At 39.9% G+C, this 17470-nt stretch overlaps 1 protein-coding gene across 1 annotated transcript; it reads right to left on the minus strand.

The window, feature by feature from the left end:
- Positions 1-5629: 5629 nt before the first annotated feature.
- Positions 5630-17153, minus strand: CNDP1 (carnosine dipeptidase 1; the record flags this gene model as incomplete). Its single annotated transcript, XM_082480075.1, has 11 exons — positions 5630-5835; positions 6638-6785; positions 7188-7329; positions 7527-7691; positions 9110-9270; positions 9844-9928; positions 11353-11550; positions 13468-13556; positions 14712-14874; positions 16462-16605; positions 17076-17153. 11 exons carry the CDS (start codon positions 17151-17153, stop codon positions 5730-5732), a joined length of 1479 nt encoding a protein of 492 aa, XP_082336201.1. The 3' UTR covers positions 5630-5729.
- Positions 17154-17470: the final 317 nt, after the last annotated feature.

Genomic DNA, 17470 nt, shown 5'->3' on the forward strand with positions numbered 1-17470 from the left:
TTCACAGAGGTACTTGAGGAGTCAGATGTGTCTCTTTAATCAGATACTGAATAATCTTGAGTTATGTTTCTCTAAAGCCAAGTTACAGTACAGCTGAGAAGCGCTAAGAGAAGTGAGTAGCAACTAGGATATGTAAAAGCCTAGAACAGTAGTCAGCTGGCTATCTGCTCAGTATCACAGTAGTCACTATCACAAAAATAAGTGGTAATAAATGATCGTATGAAGCAATTGTATATAAGCACAAACAATTAAAATTTTTGCGTGCAGAATACAAAACATGCAAACAAGTGACATCACATGGTTTTCTAGATACATCAATATGAGCATACCATCAGGTCTCTTCATTTTTTTCTCCTTGCTGCCAAATACTGAGGTTGCTTGAATCAGACAACTGGATTTTTTACCTGCTTTTTTGATACTGTCTTTTCAGGCTGTTCCTTTCAGAAAATTCCATTTTGAGATAGGCCACCACCTAGAAAGAATTGCAGGTGAAGATTAATTTATTTTTTCTTTGTGGCCATTACAGTGGCGACTTGGCAAAAGCACCACAGGCTGTCATTGCTGGCTTGTTCACCAGTAACGAACCTAGCACAACATCTCTTCTTCGTGGTTTTGCTTAAAATGTATTTTCTTTCATTGCACTGCTTTTCAATAAAAAGTGGGCTTTTGGGATCCAGAACCCCCAAAAAACAATTTGAGAAAGGATGGACTTACCAGATCTTATTGGTCTTCCCACTGTGACTAAATGAAACTGTCATTTGAAGCGGTCACTGGAATGTCAGAGTTGCTGCCAAATTGGTGATGTTAACCCTGGACACAGAATTTGCTGTCTTGTCGGGAAGGCAATAATGCACAGGAGGCAAGTAAGGCAGTACTAACTCTTTAATTTCTAAGTGTAAAAAAAAGAGCGATACAAACTTAAATGAAATTCATATGAGGGCTCTGCCACCACATGTTTCTTCACACCAGAAGGCTGCATGTCAGGAGCGTGTCATGTTTAATATTTTCCAGTTTCGATTACAGTTTCAATTCTAAGTTCAGGGAAGAAAAAAAATAAAAAGAAAAAAAATCCCCTTCAGCTCCACAAATAAAAAGACATGGCTAGCATAATCTTTGAATTATTCTTACAGATATAAAAAAAAAAAATAAATTAAAACAGTGTAACTGCATCTAAATGATGTGGAACATGCAATTGGCTGGCACATCATGTTATTTCACAGTGAGAGATCACTGAAATGATTTTAGGACAGGTAGCAACATCAGTATTATTCACACATACATACACAATGTTTGGTTTAAATATAGCTATATACAAGTCTGTCTGGAGGCTGACAATGCCAAACCTCCAAGGATTTGCTTTTGTTGTACTATGTTTTTTTTAATAAAAAGGTAATTCATTGCAGTAAAATGAAAGAGATTCATTTATTACCCTGTATTATCTGTTATGTGTGAAGACGTCCAGCTTGCCAGTATTTACAACTCTGCCACTGTATAATTCATCTCCCACAAACCCACAAAGCAAGTTTGTGAAAGACAAATATCTCCAATATAAACATCAAGTCTGGTACATTATGCATTGATACATTAAGATTTAATGTGGGATCAGATCAGATCAGAAAAGAACTTGCAAAGATAGTCACGCTACGTGAAATACAGATTTAATCCTTATTTTTCATCTTCACTAAGTCAGCATTTTATCCACCTGGCACATGCATCCAAGTCCTGTTAGAGCTACATCCGCTGAAATTAGAATGTGTGTAAACTGTCGGCTTTACGGAAAGCGTTTCCTAGTGACACACTGAAGTTCTCAAATGCTCATCGGGCAAGGAACACGGCCATTTTCCTTTGCTGTCAGGAGGCACCATCTGCAGTGTGGACTTTGAAGCTTAACCAAGGGTTTGCTGGCTGCTTTCCCCTCCCAAGGGTAAAGTTTCATAGCAAAGAGAACCCAAACTCAATGCCGAGTTATGTTTTTGCAAGCGCTATTACACACCTATTTGATTTGAGTCCGTAAAGAAACACAGCTGTAGTTCCTGCCTTGCGGAGTAAGTGAACGTGGCAGGTGTCACACAAAGAACCTGCGAGGAATTGCCTAACAAAATGCAAGCATGCTTTCAGATAGCATTTGCAATTTTTAAAATTGTGCGAGAGTAAAGTAACTAGGAACCTCCTCTGACACCATCCGTCTCAAACAACTCATTCCGCGTGGGTTGCAGAATCAGCTGAAAAGCCTTGCAGGAACTGGGGCTTATCAGGCAGGGCTGGAAAGCCCCATTAAGAGTCAGTGGCTCTTTCACTTTCCTCCTTAGAAACCACTGGAAATGATGTCCAAGTGTCTTGAGTTCAGTTCAAGCTCATACTTCAGTTTTAAAAAAAATCTCTGCAAAGAACTTGCCAAATTGTATACCGCCATGCTTGCATTGGTAGCAGGCAGGTTTGAATTCCCTGGTCTATTTTTATGTAATCTAATGTAGCAGTATCCCAGGAAAAGCGTTTACTACATATTTATCAAAACGATCTGTAGTGTGAAGCTGTTCTTCATACATGTTTCCAAGAACGCAAGTCATCACTGAAGTATTTGGCAGTAGAGCTAAGTAGACAAAAATGCACTCTATTAACAAAGAACAGATCATATTTTTCTATTCATATATTTCTGTTTAAAGTGTTTACATAAAGATTTATGTCTTAAAGGATATGATGTGCCTGCAGCTCAATATACAGACATACATGGACATAGACGGAGTTGGACTCAATGATCCTTTTGGGACCCTTCCAACTAGAGATACTCTAGGATTCTATGACACAAGGTATAAATTTGAAAAACAATTAAGTTTCGCCTTGGGGCAATAGGTGTTAGCAAAGTACTATGCTGCTTCTCTATAAGAGAGCAACTTGTACCAAAACTATGGTAACGTGTGCAGTTCCGACCAATCCCCGGGACACCGTCTTTCTAGAGAAGTCTTCTAAACCCGGATGTATTTAAAAAAGCAAGTGAAAAGGAAAAGAGGAGAAGGTGCAAATGTTTTCAGGATCCTAGAAAATCCCATAGTAGAAAGTAGCTGGCGGTGAGCGCATCCGTTAGCAGAGGGGACAGACCCCGGAGGTCGGTGGGAACAAGGGCGTGCAGTTACGTGAATTTGCTCGTAGGCGAGTTTTGCACTCACAGACACTCGTCACACCCTCGTGGTGAGCAGCACAGAAATGAGCCAGGGAGACTGAACAGGATATAAAAAGTGAGAAGATTGTGTTCAGGAGTTATTTCACGCATCGGTATTTTAACTTTACATGTTACTTGCAGGTGGAAGTTTCCCACAGGAACAAGGAGATGGTGGCTCCTCGCTGGCACTGGCCACTGTGGCACGGGCTCCTGCGTCACCAGTAAAGGCGCATTTGCGCAATCTTCCTTGTCCAAACACGAACTATAGACATCCTGAACTAGCAAGGCATTGTATAACATTTTGTCAAAGAAGCTAAATGCCTTATTCTGAGAGGAATAACTAGCAGGTGTCAAAGCCAAGCTTCTTGGGAGTAGTGTTACTGAAAAGGAAAACCGTAACTGCATGACTAAGCCTAATCTTCCACTTTCACAGGCTAAGCAGATGGTGACCTGATTAGTTCTTAGTCTTGGGAGGCTGCTCGCCTCTCGATGCCTTCAGCTTCTGTTGTCAGCGTCTTATTGTTTTACTCATGCTCTATGATGTTAGCTGACTGCCACATTTTTAGTCTTTTGAGATATCAGTGTATTCCTCCAATTAAAAAAAAAAAAAACCCACAACAACAGTTTTCACACTTAAACCCACTGATTTAAAATGAAAATTAAAATGTTGCAATTTCCTCTTTCACATTAATAATCAATAGAAAAATATGATCTCACCCTTGAGCAATCGATTCCCTACGACATGGATGTAGAGCCTACAGGAGGCAAGACTTGGAATGATATACCAGAGAGATAGGCAGACCTTGACCCACCATGTGTAGCCTCCTGGTGCTATTAGAGGTGCTCGGGGGTGCACAAGCCCTCAAAGGTATTGATGCTGCTTTGAAGATCACCACAAGGTTGTTTTCTTACCACCTGTGTAAGCTTAACCAGCAAAGCATCTTCTCATATGATTATACAAATATGATATGTGAAACAAACTGTACTTAGCTTTCACTATGAAGAGGTACCCTGAACTAAATACAAATTAACACTAGAACTTCACAAGTGTAAAAACTAGTCTAGAATAATATTTAACCAGTCCAATTTACACTGAAAAGTCACCTCTTTTTGGTGTCCCTTTCCTGTGACTTTGCGTAAGCTGTACTAATGAACATACTGTAGCAGTTGTAGGATTGCACACAAATTGGCCAAAACCAAAAGCCATTATTCAACCATTAATAAGAAAAACCTGAATCAGTATGAACAGGAATGTTTTTTTACATCAGGATTAGATCTTGTGAGTGTATATACACGCACACACAGAGCTGCATACATGTGTATGCACACAAAGTGTACATATGATTTCCGTAGTTAGTCAGGATTTGAGAATATCTAACATGCTCTGACATGGGATATGGCATAACTAGAATAAGGCTAACAAACAAAAGCAGACTTGAATCCTATTTCTAACACTGTCATTTCAAAGTTACCTTTAACTTAGTGTGGCAACAAACAGCTAGCAATGATGTGTAACAGTACAGAGCTTAGAAAAATGCACACCAAATGTTTGTTGTTGTTTTTTGTTTGTTTTTGTGTGTGTGTGTGTGTGTTTTGTTTTGTTTTTCCCCAAAAGGCTGATGAGTTCCCAAACACCAGAAAAAAAAGAAAGCAACAGGATGACTGGTGATGCTTTGTCTTGATCTAAGAGGGAAAGAGTAGTTCTGGATACCCCCATGGGCTGGAGTAGCTTCCCAATGCTTCCTTTCAGAGCCTGGAGAATCTGAAACCAAATTTCTCTCTTCTGACACTGAAGGAGGCATGAAGATGGTCTGCATAATTCATTGGTTTCACACACATGGTTTTAACTTGACACTAAGTGGCTGTTTCAGAGCAGACCCTTATTTCAGTACAGTGCTCTGAATAGTACCTGTACTTATAAAATGGTGCTTTGTTGACTGTACTTTATTTGGCCTTCCAACGAGCAACAGAAAAAACTACATTTAGCATAAGCCCACCTTCAGTTGTACTTGATGTTGTAGAGCCCATAGGCAGTATAGAATGCACTGTTTTCCAAAGCAGTTATAGTCCTAGAAACACAACCTCCATAGCTCTTGTAGGAGGAAATACATCACCTCCAACATCTCACCAAGCTTTCCACATTTCTCTTCTGCTGAAAGGCTCATATTTATGAGTAGTGAAATTTTGTATAAAGCGGGGAGGAAATGAGTGTTGAGAATTGCTCATATGCATAAACTGGAATATGAGCTAGGTGGCATGAACATGGGCATACTACCAAACAGAAATAAAGTAATTTTAATAAAGTAAATGGCGAAGTTCCCTTTGGTCCTATATTCCACTCAGAGAGAATGAATTATCCATAACCCTATTTTATAGCTTTAGGGATAAGATCACTTGATTGACTGGATCACAAACTCATGTCATGTAGTAGTACTGCAAGTAATAGCATGACATTTATTTTTTCCACCAATTCAGACCCGCAGGAGTATGTGATTTATAAGTTTTTCCAGATCAAGAAGTTTGAAAGCTTAAGACTAAAAAAGTGCTTTGTGGATTTTCTTGCAATGGTCTGTCAGTTTTTAGTCTCTATGTTTGAAGTTTCATGTAAGTGTCGATGTAGCTTTGATATCTCCAGGAAGAAGGCTGCAAACACTTTGGTTCCTTCAATGTAGTTGTGTCTATGAAGAAAGAAAGAGAATGAAATTATCTGAATTAACTTCTAATTAGTGGCGTATAGTCTGGTGAAGTTCTCAGAGTCTTCAGAGGAATTTGCAAGATTGGTCACCCAAAAAAAGGACCAAGTGCACTGAAATTCTGGACATACCGCAATTGGCATTCCTCTGAAGGGTTCACTAAGGAGACTTTTTATAACATTATGTCCGCTAATTACTATTGTCTGTAGCCCCAAGGGTTGAGGATATGCTGAGAGACTGCAAAAAACAATTTGGGAATTATTGTAGGATTCTGTAGTTCCTCAGTGTGACTTGACTCAGAAGCTGCCCAAATGTTCAGGCAACACACTTCTCAAAGAATGAACGCAAGTTTAAGCTAATTTTGATACAATTACACTAGGTTTGGTCCCTGTAATATAAATACACCTTTATATCCATTTATACTGAAAACTATGAAAACCCTTATTTAACCATTATCCTTTGTATGCCTGACTGGAATACTTTGAAATTGATGCTGTGATGGAAAGGTGCCCATCTACATCATCATCTTTCAGACCAGAGAAATGAAAGTTGCCAGTGCGAGGTATTTAAAGGCTGAGTAAACACTTCATGAAAAGTATATGGAGGTATGCGTTAGGTTGGGAGTTTTGCTTTCTGCATGGCACAGCAACAAGTTTCCTAGAGGCAGTAGTTTGGGACTGTCCAGTGGAGAGCAAAGCTTCCTATCTGGCAGTGCTTATGCGCAGGTACCCAGGGACTTTGGTTCTGCCCTCTTCTCTTATAGCGCAAATAGACAAATAAAAGAAACCTGCTTATTTTCTCATTCTGGGAGTGCTCCCCATCATCAGCTGCTCCAATCGGAAACATCATCACACTTTTCTGTGTTATAGTCTGAAACATTCTGGCAACAGGAATTGTTGAACCATCCCGAATAAAATCTGGATCTTCTCCAAAAACTGAAATAAGTGGAAAGACTTAATTCATTAAGTGAAATAGAGGTGCTGTCTTCAGCTACCAAATGTCAGCTATTTGCTCAAACATAAAGCACTCCGGAGTAGGAATTGTTTTGAGTGTGTAGCCAACTGATTTCACAAATCAGTTGCACTTTACAAACCTCTGGCTTTCTGTCAGTATATGAAAGAACTAAATGAGGTCTTCTGGCTACTCCTATTAAATAGAGCCAAATTCAGCAAGAGATGGAGGCCTCATGGGTGAGTTGTTCTATCAAAATAAAATGCACGCATCAATGAGATGTGACTGCAGCACCGAATCAGGAAATCCCTTTTGCTCTATGGATGAGCCCAACACCCCTGCACACTTGCAGACACATTAAAAGACTGAAAAAAGAAGGAACACACCTGTTTTTATTGCCCTTCTTGCTGCTTTGTATAGTGGCCCATTAACATCAGCGAGCCAGGGCTTCGCACACAAAGGCATAGACACTTTCAGTTTGTTTGGACTGTTCCTCTTGGAGAAAACACCCTCCAAGTGCTCCACCACCTGCAGTGAAAACACGTCGCAGTCAGAAGTGTTCAGCTTCTTGCAGCTCAAGCTTACACCCACGTTCCCGCTTCTGCTCTCAGAAATCAAATAAGTGCTAGAAATATTCACTTTCCTACTTTGGGTGTAAATTTGTGAGCTGCTAAGAGGGTCTTAGTTTACACAGTAGAGGCCAAAAGAAAAGGTTTGCCTCTTACCTGTTTTTTCACAACTGAAAGGTCCATGTGGGGGACCTGACGGATTGAGAATTTGCCAATGACTTTTGCCGGAATGACAGTTTTAATTCCCGGTTCATGAAAAGCTCCTTCAATCCCATGAATAGAGAGAGAAGGGTAACGCCACAGGTGTAGAAGTATTTCTTCCTTCAAAAAAATAACATCGAAAATATAAAGGATGACACTGGAGTCGTTCACAGTTGATGTAAATTGATGTGAAAAAGCAACCTTTTTCCATCCTAAAATTTGTATTTGGAGACCTCTGTGTTTTAAAGATGTTTGATTTGTAATTTAAACCCATGCTCATATCTTTTAATTAAAAAAAAAATACTGTTTCTTTCAGTCAATATTTGTTTACCTTTAGAAATATTTGGATAAGAACAACTTTTCATGCACAGCAAGAAAAGTGGAGCTTTATTTTAAAATATCTTGGAAGGAAATTTCTCACGCAAAGGAAAATCAGAACAACTTCTGATCTGACCATCTATTGATCTCATAACTTCTAGCAGGAGAAACCTCTCACAGGAGAAATCTGTGACCAGTTTAGCCAGACCCCTCCCAGATTATACCAGGGAACAAATTCTACTACAGAGTGCTAAATAATACAAAAGGTAAGAAAATAATGTTCAATAACCAAGTTGATTCATTTTCTGGAGAAAATGGATGGGGGTAAAAAAAATTTAAAAAGAAAAAAGAAAAATGTTTATTCTAAGGAAGAAAGGAGAAATATGCAAGTTATAAATTGTTCTTCATGCAGAACCCCGGGGCACAGCTCCTTTCTTTCTACTGCAATTTTATGAGAGTAGAGCTTTACGTACACATAAAATTTGCACCGCTTCATCCTCATATAAGTAAAGCACCAAAACTTATTTAGTGTAGTTACATTATACTTCTGTGTTACTGATTATTACAGTCTATCTTAGGCTAATTCAGAGGCTTTTTCATCGAAATAAAAGCACCCATATTACAGGTTATACCAGTATAACTACATCAGTGATAAAAAATAATGAATCGCTGCTTTACTTTCTCCCAGCTGCCACTCTTGTGCAGAGAGATCTTTCCGAGCCAGCCCTTACCTGCTGGGTTTTATTTAGGATGACTTTTAAATGCTGGCAAATAGAGGCTTATAGCTCTGTGTGGTTTTTTGGCATGCTCGGCAGACATCAAAATCTGTATTAAGCACATAAACACCCCAAAACACATCTGCTTAAAGCTGCCTCCCCATTTTTTCAAAGCCAATTGCAACTTTTCTACTATGTAACCCATACACAGAGGTTTTAACACTTATTTTCTTTGGCTGGTTTGGTGAGGGGAAGAGGATCTGCAGTGCAAGAGAAGGGGAGCAACACCTAGTTTTGCATTATTCCTTTTCATTGATTATTCATGCGGTAGCTTGCATTTTCAGCAGATTAATTTTATTTACCTTTTAATGCTCTTTGCTCCTTGATTTTATTTTTGAGTTTGCCGTTGACTGAAAACATCTTTCAGTTTGGCTTTATACATAAATGCTATGAATGGGTGATTTAAATTCTTTCTGCTGACCATTTATACGGATTTTATGTTACCTTGGTGCCATAGAGGAATTTTTCCACACCACTATTATTTTTATGTTCCTCTAGATCAAATTCAATCAATTCATACGATTTCCTCTCCTCCTCTGTCAGGGCAGCAACACTGTCATAGATTCCAGGGATCTGAATACGACCTGTGGGATCCACAAGGCTGTCTACAAAACAAGATAGAGATATCAGTACAAGTGGGACCTATTTCTTCCACTTGGCAATCACAGCACCTTTTCTCTTCTACTTAACTCTTTACCAGATGAGTAAGCCTAACAGCTAACTACCAGCAACTGTTTGCATCCACCAAGTTGTGGCACCTACGCTGACGCATGTTCATATCTATGAAGAAAACCACTGAGTTGCTGTGCATTTGTGTGTAGTGGGTCAGCACAGCTGCTGACATGAAAACATCATCCTGCTGAGATACAAATCAGCATTAAAAAGGCAGGCTTTTCTACATGCATACGTATCCAAGTTGCCAGCAATCCTTAAGCTTTCTTGATTGACACATGACTGACATCAGCTTAACGGGCACATGCCTGAGGTCCTGGCCTTACCAGGGACATTCCCCTCCTCAGCTGCTGCCACCATAGTTATGCTGAGATTTATAAACCTAGGAATCTTGCTTCAATTAGACTTGCCTTACTCAGGTCAATTAAACATGGCACTGATCTTCGTTAAGCTGATCGCTAGCCGTTGTTCCCCAGTTACTCCTGAGCAATGATGCATGTTATTACCCAGCAGAGCTATCAGGTCCATCAGCGGCTCATGAATGATGCCTCCAAAAGTTCCAGAGTGAAGGTCCTTGCCGCCACATTCAACCTGTACCAAAGACACAGGTTACATATAAACACTCCCCACCTTTTTCTTCTGCGAGTGGTTGGGTGCTCTCCCCCCCCCTCCCCAGCAACTGGTAACTTCATTTTTTTTAAATGACACCATGAGTGAAAAGAAAATTATGTGCTTATTTATAAAATGGAAAACATTTTATGTCAGGAACAATCTGCTGCTGGTAAAGAGAAGATAGGGCTCTCTTGTTAATCACTAGAGAGAGAAATGCAGCTGTCTATAGCACTTACAGGCATTTGAAAGCAAGGGTCCCTCTCCATTCCTTCCTTTGCTCCAGCAAGATTAAACACAACGAAAGTGAAACACTTACACATTACTGATTCTAACACCGCAGAATAACTACAAGTTCTCTATCTTTATTTAATGCTGAATCTTCATAACAAAGGCAAGAACGAACCTTACTTGTTTTGCATTAAGAAAATCTACATCCAACCTTAATTCCAGAATGCAACACATAAGCTGTATGATTCAAGAGTCCTCTAAATTCTTTAGACAAGAGAGAGGCATTCGGTTTATTAAATGGGTTCTTTTTCCAGACACATTTTCATATGCAGGTTTATCATAAACTATTTGCCTGTAAAAAACTTGTTTATTCTTCTCAAAACCTCATTACAGCCCACTGTCTGTTAGCAGGTAGAGATCATTTTTGATGTTTTAATAGCATCATTTTTCTTAACTAAGACTTAGAAGAATTGAACCAAGGCTGCCGAGACTCTTTTGATTAAAAACAAATTTCATTCTATTTCAGACAGAAAGGTTAATGCAGATTTTTCTTTAGTTCTCTAGTTCTTTAATCTTCTTTCTGAAATTCCTTTTATGCTTCATCAGGAAGTTTCCAGATGAGAAATTTCTGCTTTTCATTTCACAGCAGCTCGTGTTGGCTGCTAAATATACTACAGTGCACTGTTACTTGCTTCTGCCCGTGGTTACAGAAGTTTTGGGTGGCTTTTAAACCCAGGGATCCAACTACGTTGAGTCCCTTTAGGCAGATACTGCTTGCCGTAATGTATCTGCTGCAAAAGACGCAGAGCTGCAGAAGAAATGGTTTTAGAGTGGAGAGAGTTGAGGTGCTGCAAGAGAACAGAGCTGATGTGCAGAAGGAGTGATGAGAAAAGACAGGGGGAGCAGCAGGAGAGTAATGGGATAGGAAAGGGATCAAGGAGAGCGAGTGTAAGTGGAGAAATGATGATTGAAGAGGAGTTAATGGAAGTAAATAATGCTAATTGAACTGAAACGAGGGGGGAAATCTGCACAAGCACAAAAGGATATGGAGGAAAGGTCTGTATTTGTAAATATTAAGCTTGCTCTCAGTCTTTCTCTGCATGAAGCTATAGATGTGGTGTACAGTGTACATCACTGCTCTCTGGGCCCAGTGCGAATGAACCTGTGTTGTTTACCTCCACACAGAAGGAGGCATTTCCCCGACTCCCATATGTAAGGGCAGGCTTCTTGTTGCTGAGCCAGAGGTTGTCCGAAATCACAATATAATCAACATCAGAGAAAAAGCCCCGTTTTTCTTCAAGTAATTTTTCCAGCCCCAAGGACCCTGCTTCTTCCATGCCTTCAATTACAAACTTGAAGTTTACTGGCGTAGCCTAAATGAACAGTAAAGAAGTCTGGGTAAGGAACAAGCATTTTCCAAAATAAAAGACCTTAAGAAAATCAAAAGCAGACTGGCTTGCAGTACATGTTGTGTTAGGAGACGAAGGACATAGGATACATAGCTTGCCTCAAAAGAAAGAGCATTGATAAATATACATATCGTTTCCCAGAAAAAGTTGTTCTTCATGTTTTTCTGCACTTTTAATTTTTGAAGGAAAATACTAGGGATATGCTTTTTCCTTGCGTTCTCAGAAAGTTTGGACTGCCTCATAAAATGGGATTTTTCTCAGTACCATTAAGTATTCTAATTGCTTTGGAAATCCTGCATAATAACAGGTGCATTTTCACAGAAAATTTCCTGCTTCTTATATTTCCACTGTTGGTGCCTATGCAGGAACCCCTGGCAGAGGTCTACTGCTGCAGTTTTCCCATTGTGTTATCACCAGAGTTAGTCACACAGTGGTAAAAATGTTGCTGATTTTACTATAATTGTCGTTTTAGCAGTCATGAATCCATTTGCCTGCTAGTTCATAAGGATGGAGTTCCAAGGGTAATTAAGAGAACTTTTATTCTGGAATAGCACAAGTTGGAAATGCTGACGCATCCCATAGGAGAAGTAAATTTGAGCTTAGTTTCCCATTCTAATTCATTTTCTCATTACAGCTTTTAAGATGTTTTATCTTCTGATTGAATGCTCAGATTAAATGCAGGAACAAGTGTCTAGAATTAAATGAAGTTGTGTTATAGATGGGTTCACCAATGGTTCAGCGAACGACCACAAAAACATTTAGAAACAAACTGTTCGTGAATATTGTTTGATGGTCTGTGCTGTCTTCTAGGGAAAGGCTTCAAATGAGAAGTATTTATTTTTGCTTGCTTGTTAAAATGCCAAAGTAATTATTAGCGATTTGAAAAACTGGAAGGATGCAGAGAGACAGCCCCATAACCATATCCACTTACAACAGCTAATCTGTACGCAAATAACGTGTGGGTTTACTAGCACTTAAGACATGCTGAGGTCAATTCAGTACTAGTAATGCAAGAAAAACATCAGTTTTCCAGAAGGTTGTAAAAGGGCTTTAAAAGTCAAGACTTATGCTCAATTTGCGCCACAGTGTCATTACAGAGGCAAAAACTGTTTCTCAACAATCTAACAAAATGTCATGCAAATTCACCTTAAAGGATGCTCACTAACCATGTTATAAGTTTGGACTATATGTTGGTTTAGCTTTGCATTGGGGATAAAATTAGCCCAAAATTACATATGCAGACAGATTTAAAGGTAACCGAGTTGATCATTGTAATAATTTAGGCAAAAGTTTGATTCTTAGAGCTATGTCATACTATAAGTGGGTATATTTGTACTTGGTTAATGCACCCATTCAAAGCACTTGCTTTGATGAATCTAATACATTTTTGAAAGAACAGTCCATTACTTATGAGCATTTTTTGATACCTGTTCTCTTCATGCATACACACATGAATTGAATGTAACTTGTAGATGGACAAAAATCAAAGATTGGCAGAATGTAATAGCAGAGATGAATCTTCATGACTAATCTGTGCTGTATGTTATTTTACCATTTCAAAAGCTCTCAAGAGAATAGGGTATCAAAGCTGCTTAATATATAATATATATTGAATGCTTCCCCGAGTGTGTTTTCCTGTACAGGGCAACGACAGCAAAACCATATTTACCTTGCATACAGACTGTTCAAAATAGAAATGCTCAAGGACAGATTCTTACTGGAGTGGGACAAGTGCCCAGGATATAGCATTAGAAATAAGCTAATATTTCGAAATGCATGTCATCTGTTGGTACGGAGACATATCATCTAACTCACAGAAAGGTAAATGCATCCCTCCAGATATATATTATAAAACTACAATAATTCTTCATTAATACCTACTAATTTCAAGGCTCTAAATGTTTCCACTGCATTTATCCAAGCTAAGACAGGTCCTTTATTATCTGTTGCTCCACGCCCATAGAGGTTTCCTTAAAAAGAAGAGGAACATTTTTAAGCAATCTTTGAAACTTCTCTCATCACTTCAGTGTAATCAGCAAATTCCTGTTACCGCAGAAGCTGTAGTGGTGCGTGAAGTGTCAAAAGAATCAGGATTTCATTGACATGTTTTAAATAAGGTGATGAGTGTTTCTCAGTGGACTGGTACACTTTTGGTTTTCTCCCTTTTATATACATCATATTGTGGTTTCTGCTACGTGCCAATTTCTGAGCTTCACTTTTGTTCCTGGGAGCTATTTGTTCACACCAGACATCCCTGGAGAGTTTGCACAATATGCAGCTTCTATGCACATCACCCAGCCCAGGTAAAAAGCAGCAAAAAAAAAAAAAAAAAAAAAAAGGAAAACCCACAGATACCCCCAATAGAAGTATGAAGCTACGAGTCTAGGCACATAGTACTTTTTTAAATATTTAACTGTACAGTTCTATGCAGGGACAGATTTCGGTTTCATGTACAGATAAATCTGTGGACTGTCACTGCCAGATTTATCTGTGGCATTCCCTACTGGAGGCAGAAGAGTTACCCCAGTAAGGGTGTTTGGAGCTGGTCCCAAGAGATGGGAAGGGGTGATTTAATGGCTGTAGGACAGGCCTGGGAATCAGGATTTCTGGGTTCTTGGTCTTACTCCCTGCTGACCCTCATCCTTAATTTTGGTCCTTCAAGTGAACAGAGCTTTCCATGCTCAGCTGGCTGTAGTGGAAGGATAAGTATGTTAAGGGGGAAGGAGGGCTCTCATTTTTCCACCACCAGTGTTCCTTAGCTCCAGCATGGCAGGTGGAGGTACTAAAGGATTATGAAGCAATGAAGAGGAAGCACAAGGGAGGATAATGGCTGATCCAACAACCCAACAAGAGTTTTAAAGCAGAAATGGATTCTCTATTGAATACTCTATAATGCATAACTAACCTTATGTGGCTCTTCCATGCCAAATATTAAGCAATCACTGATGGGTCTCACTACTCACAGCGTGGTCATCAAGATTCAAAGCCACTGGATTTGTCCCACAGATTTCCATGGGAGAAGTCCTCATGCTGTGGTTAAACATACAGGGAGGACCCTCCTTCTATTCAGAATCTCAGTGTCATGTGTTCAAATAACAATACAAAAGTTACGAGCAGATACACACCATTGATTTCTGTCAGTGTGTAAGGGTCAGTTTTCCAGCCATCTTCCTTTTTGGCAGGCTGCACATCCACGTGACCATAGAAACACACAGTGGGGTTTTGTGGATCCTTCCTCAGTTCCCCAAGAATTACAGGAGGCAGTGGAAGGTCCTGGCCATCAGGCAACTGCAGAAAAATGTTAAAAAAAATAGAAAAGGAAAAACAAACCCTTGAAAACTTGCAAGTGTTATATAAAAAACACCCTGGAATTCTCAATATTGAAAATACTTCTGCATAGTCAGTTGTCTCTGATTTGACCAGGTCCACAAATCTGACTTTGAATCCAGCTCTAACCTACCCAGCAAAATTAAGATTTTTCTCTCCACCTGTTTAGGTTCCGCAGAGACTTTATGGAGCTACTCTAATATTTTACTGTCATAAGTGCCCTCGTAACTAAACTCTTACTTCCCAGCACTGGAGAAGACAAAGCTGTGTTCTGGAGTGACCAAAGCATATGTTGTGACACTGAAATAGTCAAAAGCCACACAATTTGGGGTTTGATTTTGCTACAGACAGATAGCAGGAGTCCTGTGACTTCAAATACAGAAACAAGAATAGCAGCAGCAGCTATTGTAGACTGTTTTGAAAACAAGTTAAGGCTCTAAACTGATCCTGTAACGTACCACTGTGCAGAGCAGATCTCCACATGAGCTGAGAGAGGCCGAGTGTCTCACAGGACAGAGAGATAAGTAGTGAAGGAATGCGTGTACTCCCTTGTATTCACCGATAATATCGGTCTGTATCAGTCTGTTGCAACACAAAAGCATAGCTGCTTGCCCAGCAATCGAAGGAAAAGCCCATTTTGTGAAACAAGATTTTGGTCCTAGGTAGAGAAAAGGACCTCTGGTCTCTGCTCCATTCCCTGCTGTTGTTATTGACACAGACAGTTGCTATATATTTTAGCAATCAAAACCGCATGCCAAGTGCATGCTAAGGTTTTCATTTTAAACGCATTCATTACAACTAATAACTGACATAACCTGAAATATTAAAGTATTGCTGTGCCACAAGGTCCTTGTGCTAAGACTCACGGTCCTGCCCAGAAGCCTCAGAGGAAAGAAAAGGGAATCACTATGAGTGAACTTTAGAATTCCTGTTAGGATAGGCATTCAACACCAGGGCAGGAAAGAGCCCCCAGCCACAGTACAGCGAGTGAACCAGAGACAGAGATTTCTCAGATACCGACTCTTGCCTGTTGCTTTCCAACTGTCATTGAGAAAATGGCTTGGGGCATTTGTCAGAAGCTCCCAAAACCAAAGGTGACACTCAAGATAGCTAGCTAGCCCTTTCTGTCTGGCAACACTTTCCGTGTAAAAGCTGCTTCCCTCATACAGAGACTTTGGTGGCGAATTGGTGCATTAACGGTCATGTTTCATTACTCAGAAGAATGTAAAAATAAGCCCTGGTAAGAAACTCAGACATTTTACTTTTAAAGTACTTCCTTCCAGCTAAAAGCACCAAACTGTCTCTGCGTAGCAGGGAACGTCTGTTTGCATTTGGATTGGCTGTGTGTTCTCCCAAGTCTGTTCTCAGACAGTTTGAGGAACTGATTTCAGCAGGTGTCACGTAGCTATAGGACTATTGATATTGTTATCTAGCTACCAAAAATATCAGTAAGTTGTTAACATATGTATGCATATACATAGCACTGAATGTAATAGGTACACCACATGAGCAAATAGGATGTTTTAAATGCAAGAATCAAACAAGCACCTGTTGTGACCCCAGGTTTACTAAATTAACAGTGGCTCCCAGTGCTGAAAGTCTGTCTGCTGCCAATGCCATCATTCGCATTACTTCTTTCCTCAGATCTGGTTGAACAGAATCGCTTTCCACAGCCACCCATTCCTTAAGATCCTGCACAGGAAGGAAAGAAGTGCAGTTAAATCCCCCAGGATGCTGTCGTGTTTGGCCTTTGAACACCAGAAGTGTCACATTGGAAGATGGTTTCATTTCTACCCCATCGCAGCAGTGTCATGGATGCTGGATATCTTTTTTTTTTTTTTTTTATTCACTGGGAAAGATTTGCCAGTTCTCTCATGTTGGTGCATTTTAGCTCAGTGGAGCCTCTCTCTGCACACCCTGGAAGGATGTCCACAGCCACCTGGTCTGTGGAGGTCCATGTAAATCCCTCTTTCACTCAGAGAGTCCCCAGCACAGACTGTCCCCTTGCAACCGTGCTTTTTGAAGCTCATGTGGCACACCTGGTGCCAGAGCTGGAACCCTGCTTGTTACCTCATTGGGAAACACTCATCTTGCACACAGAGGACAGCACTCTGGGCCACCAGTTCTGTGCTCCAGTCATTTCACTGCAATATAGTTCCTACCTCAATGAAATCATTTTGATGTACATCAATGTACTGGAAGATCTCCATCTCCAACGCTGAAGAGGATGAGGAGGACATTCCTGCCTTAAAGAGCAGTGCAAGGCTGAGCTGGATGCTATCTGAAAGTTAAGGATAAAATTCAAGATGTTAGAGACATCCTGCAATAGGGACTACTTTTCAGTGCTAGACAGCATAGACAACTGCAAAGTGCTGAGCCTATTTAGGTTTTATTTAAGGTCTTCAAGCCAGGAGAAAGTACATCTGGATTATTGTACCACATAAAACCTGCAGTTGACTCATGGTCGAGTTTCTGGAAGAGAGTGAGAAAATAACCAAAGACTAAAGAGCTTTACAATTTCTGCTTTATAAGTAAATTAGGGGAGGCATTTTCTAAA

This window comes from Vanellus vanellus (genome assembly GCF_965231255.1).
Source record: "Vanellus vanellus genome assembly, chromosome: 2".
In the NCBI taxonomy this organism is placed as follows: domain Eukaryota; kingdom Metazoa; phylum Chordata; class Aves; order Charadriiformes; family Charadriidae; genus Vanellus; species Vanellus vanellus.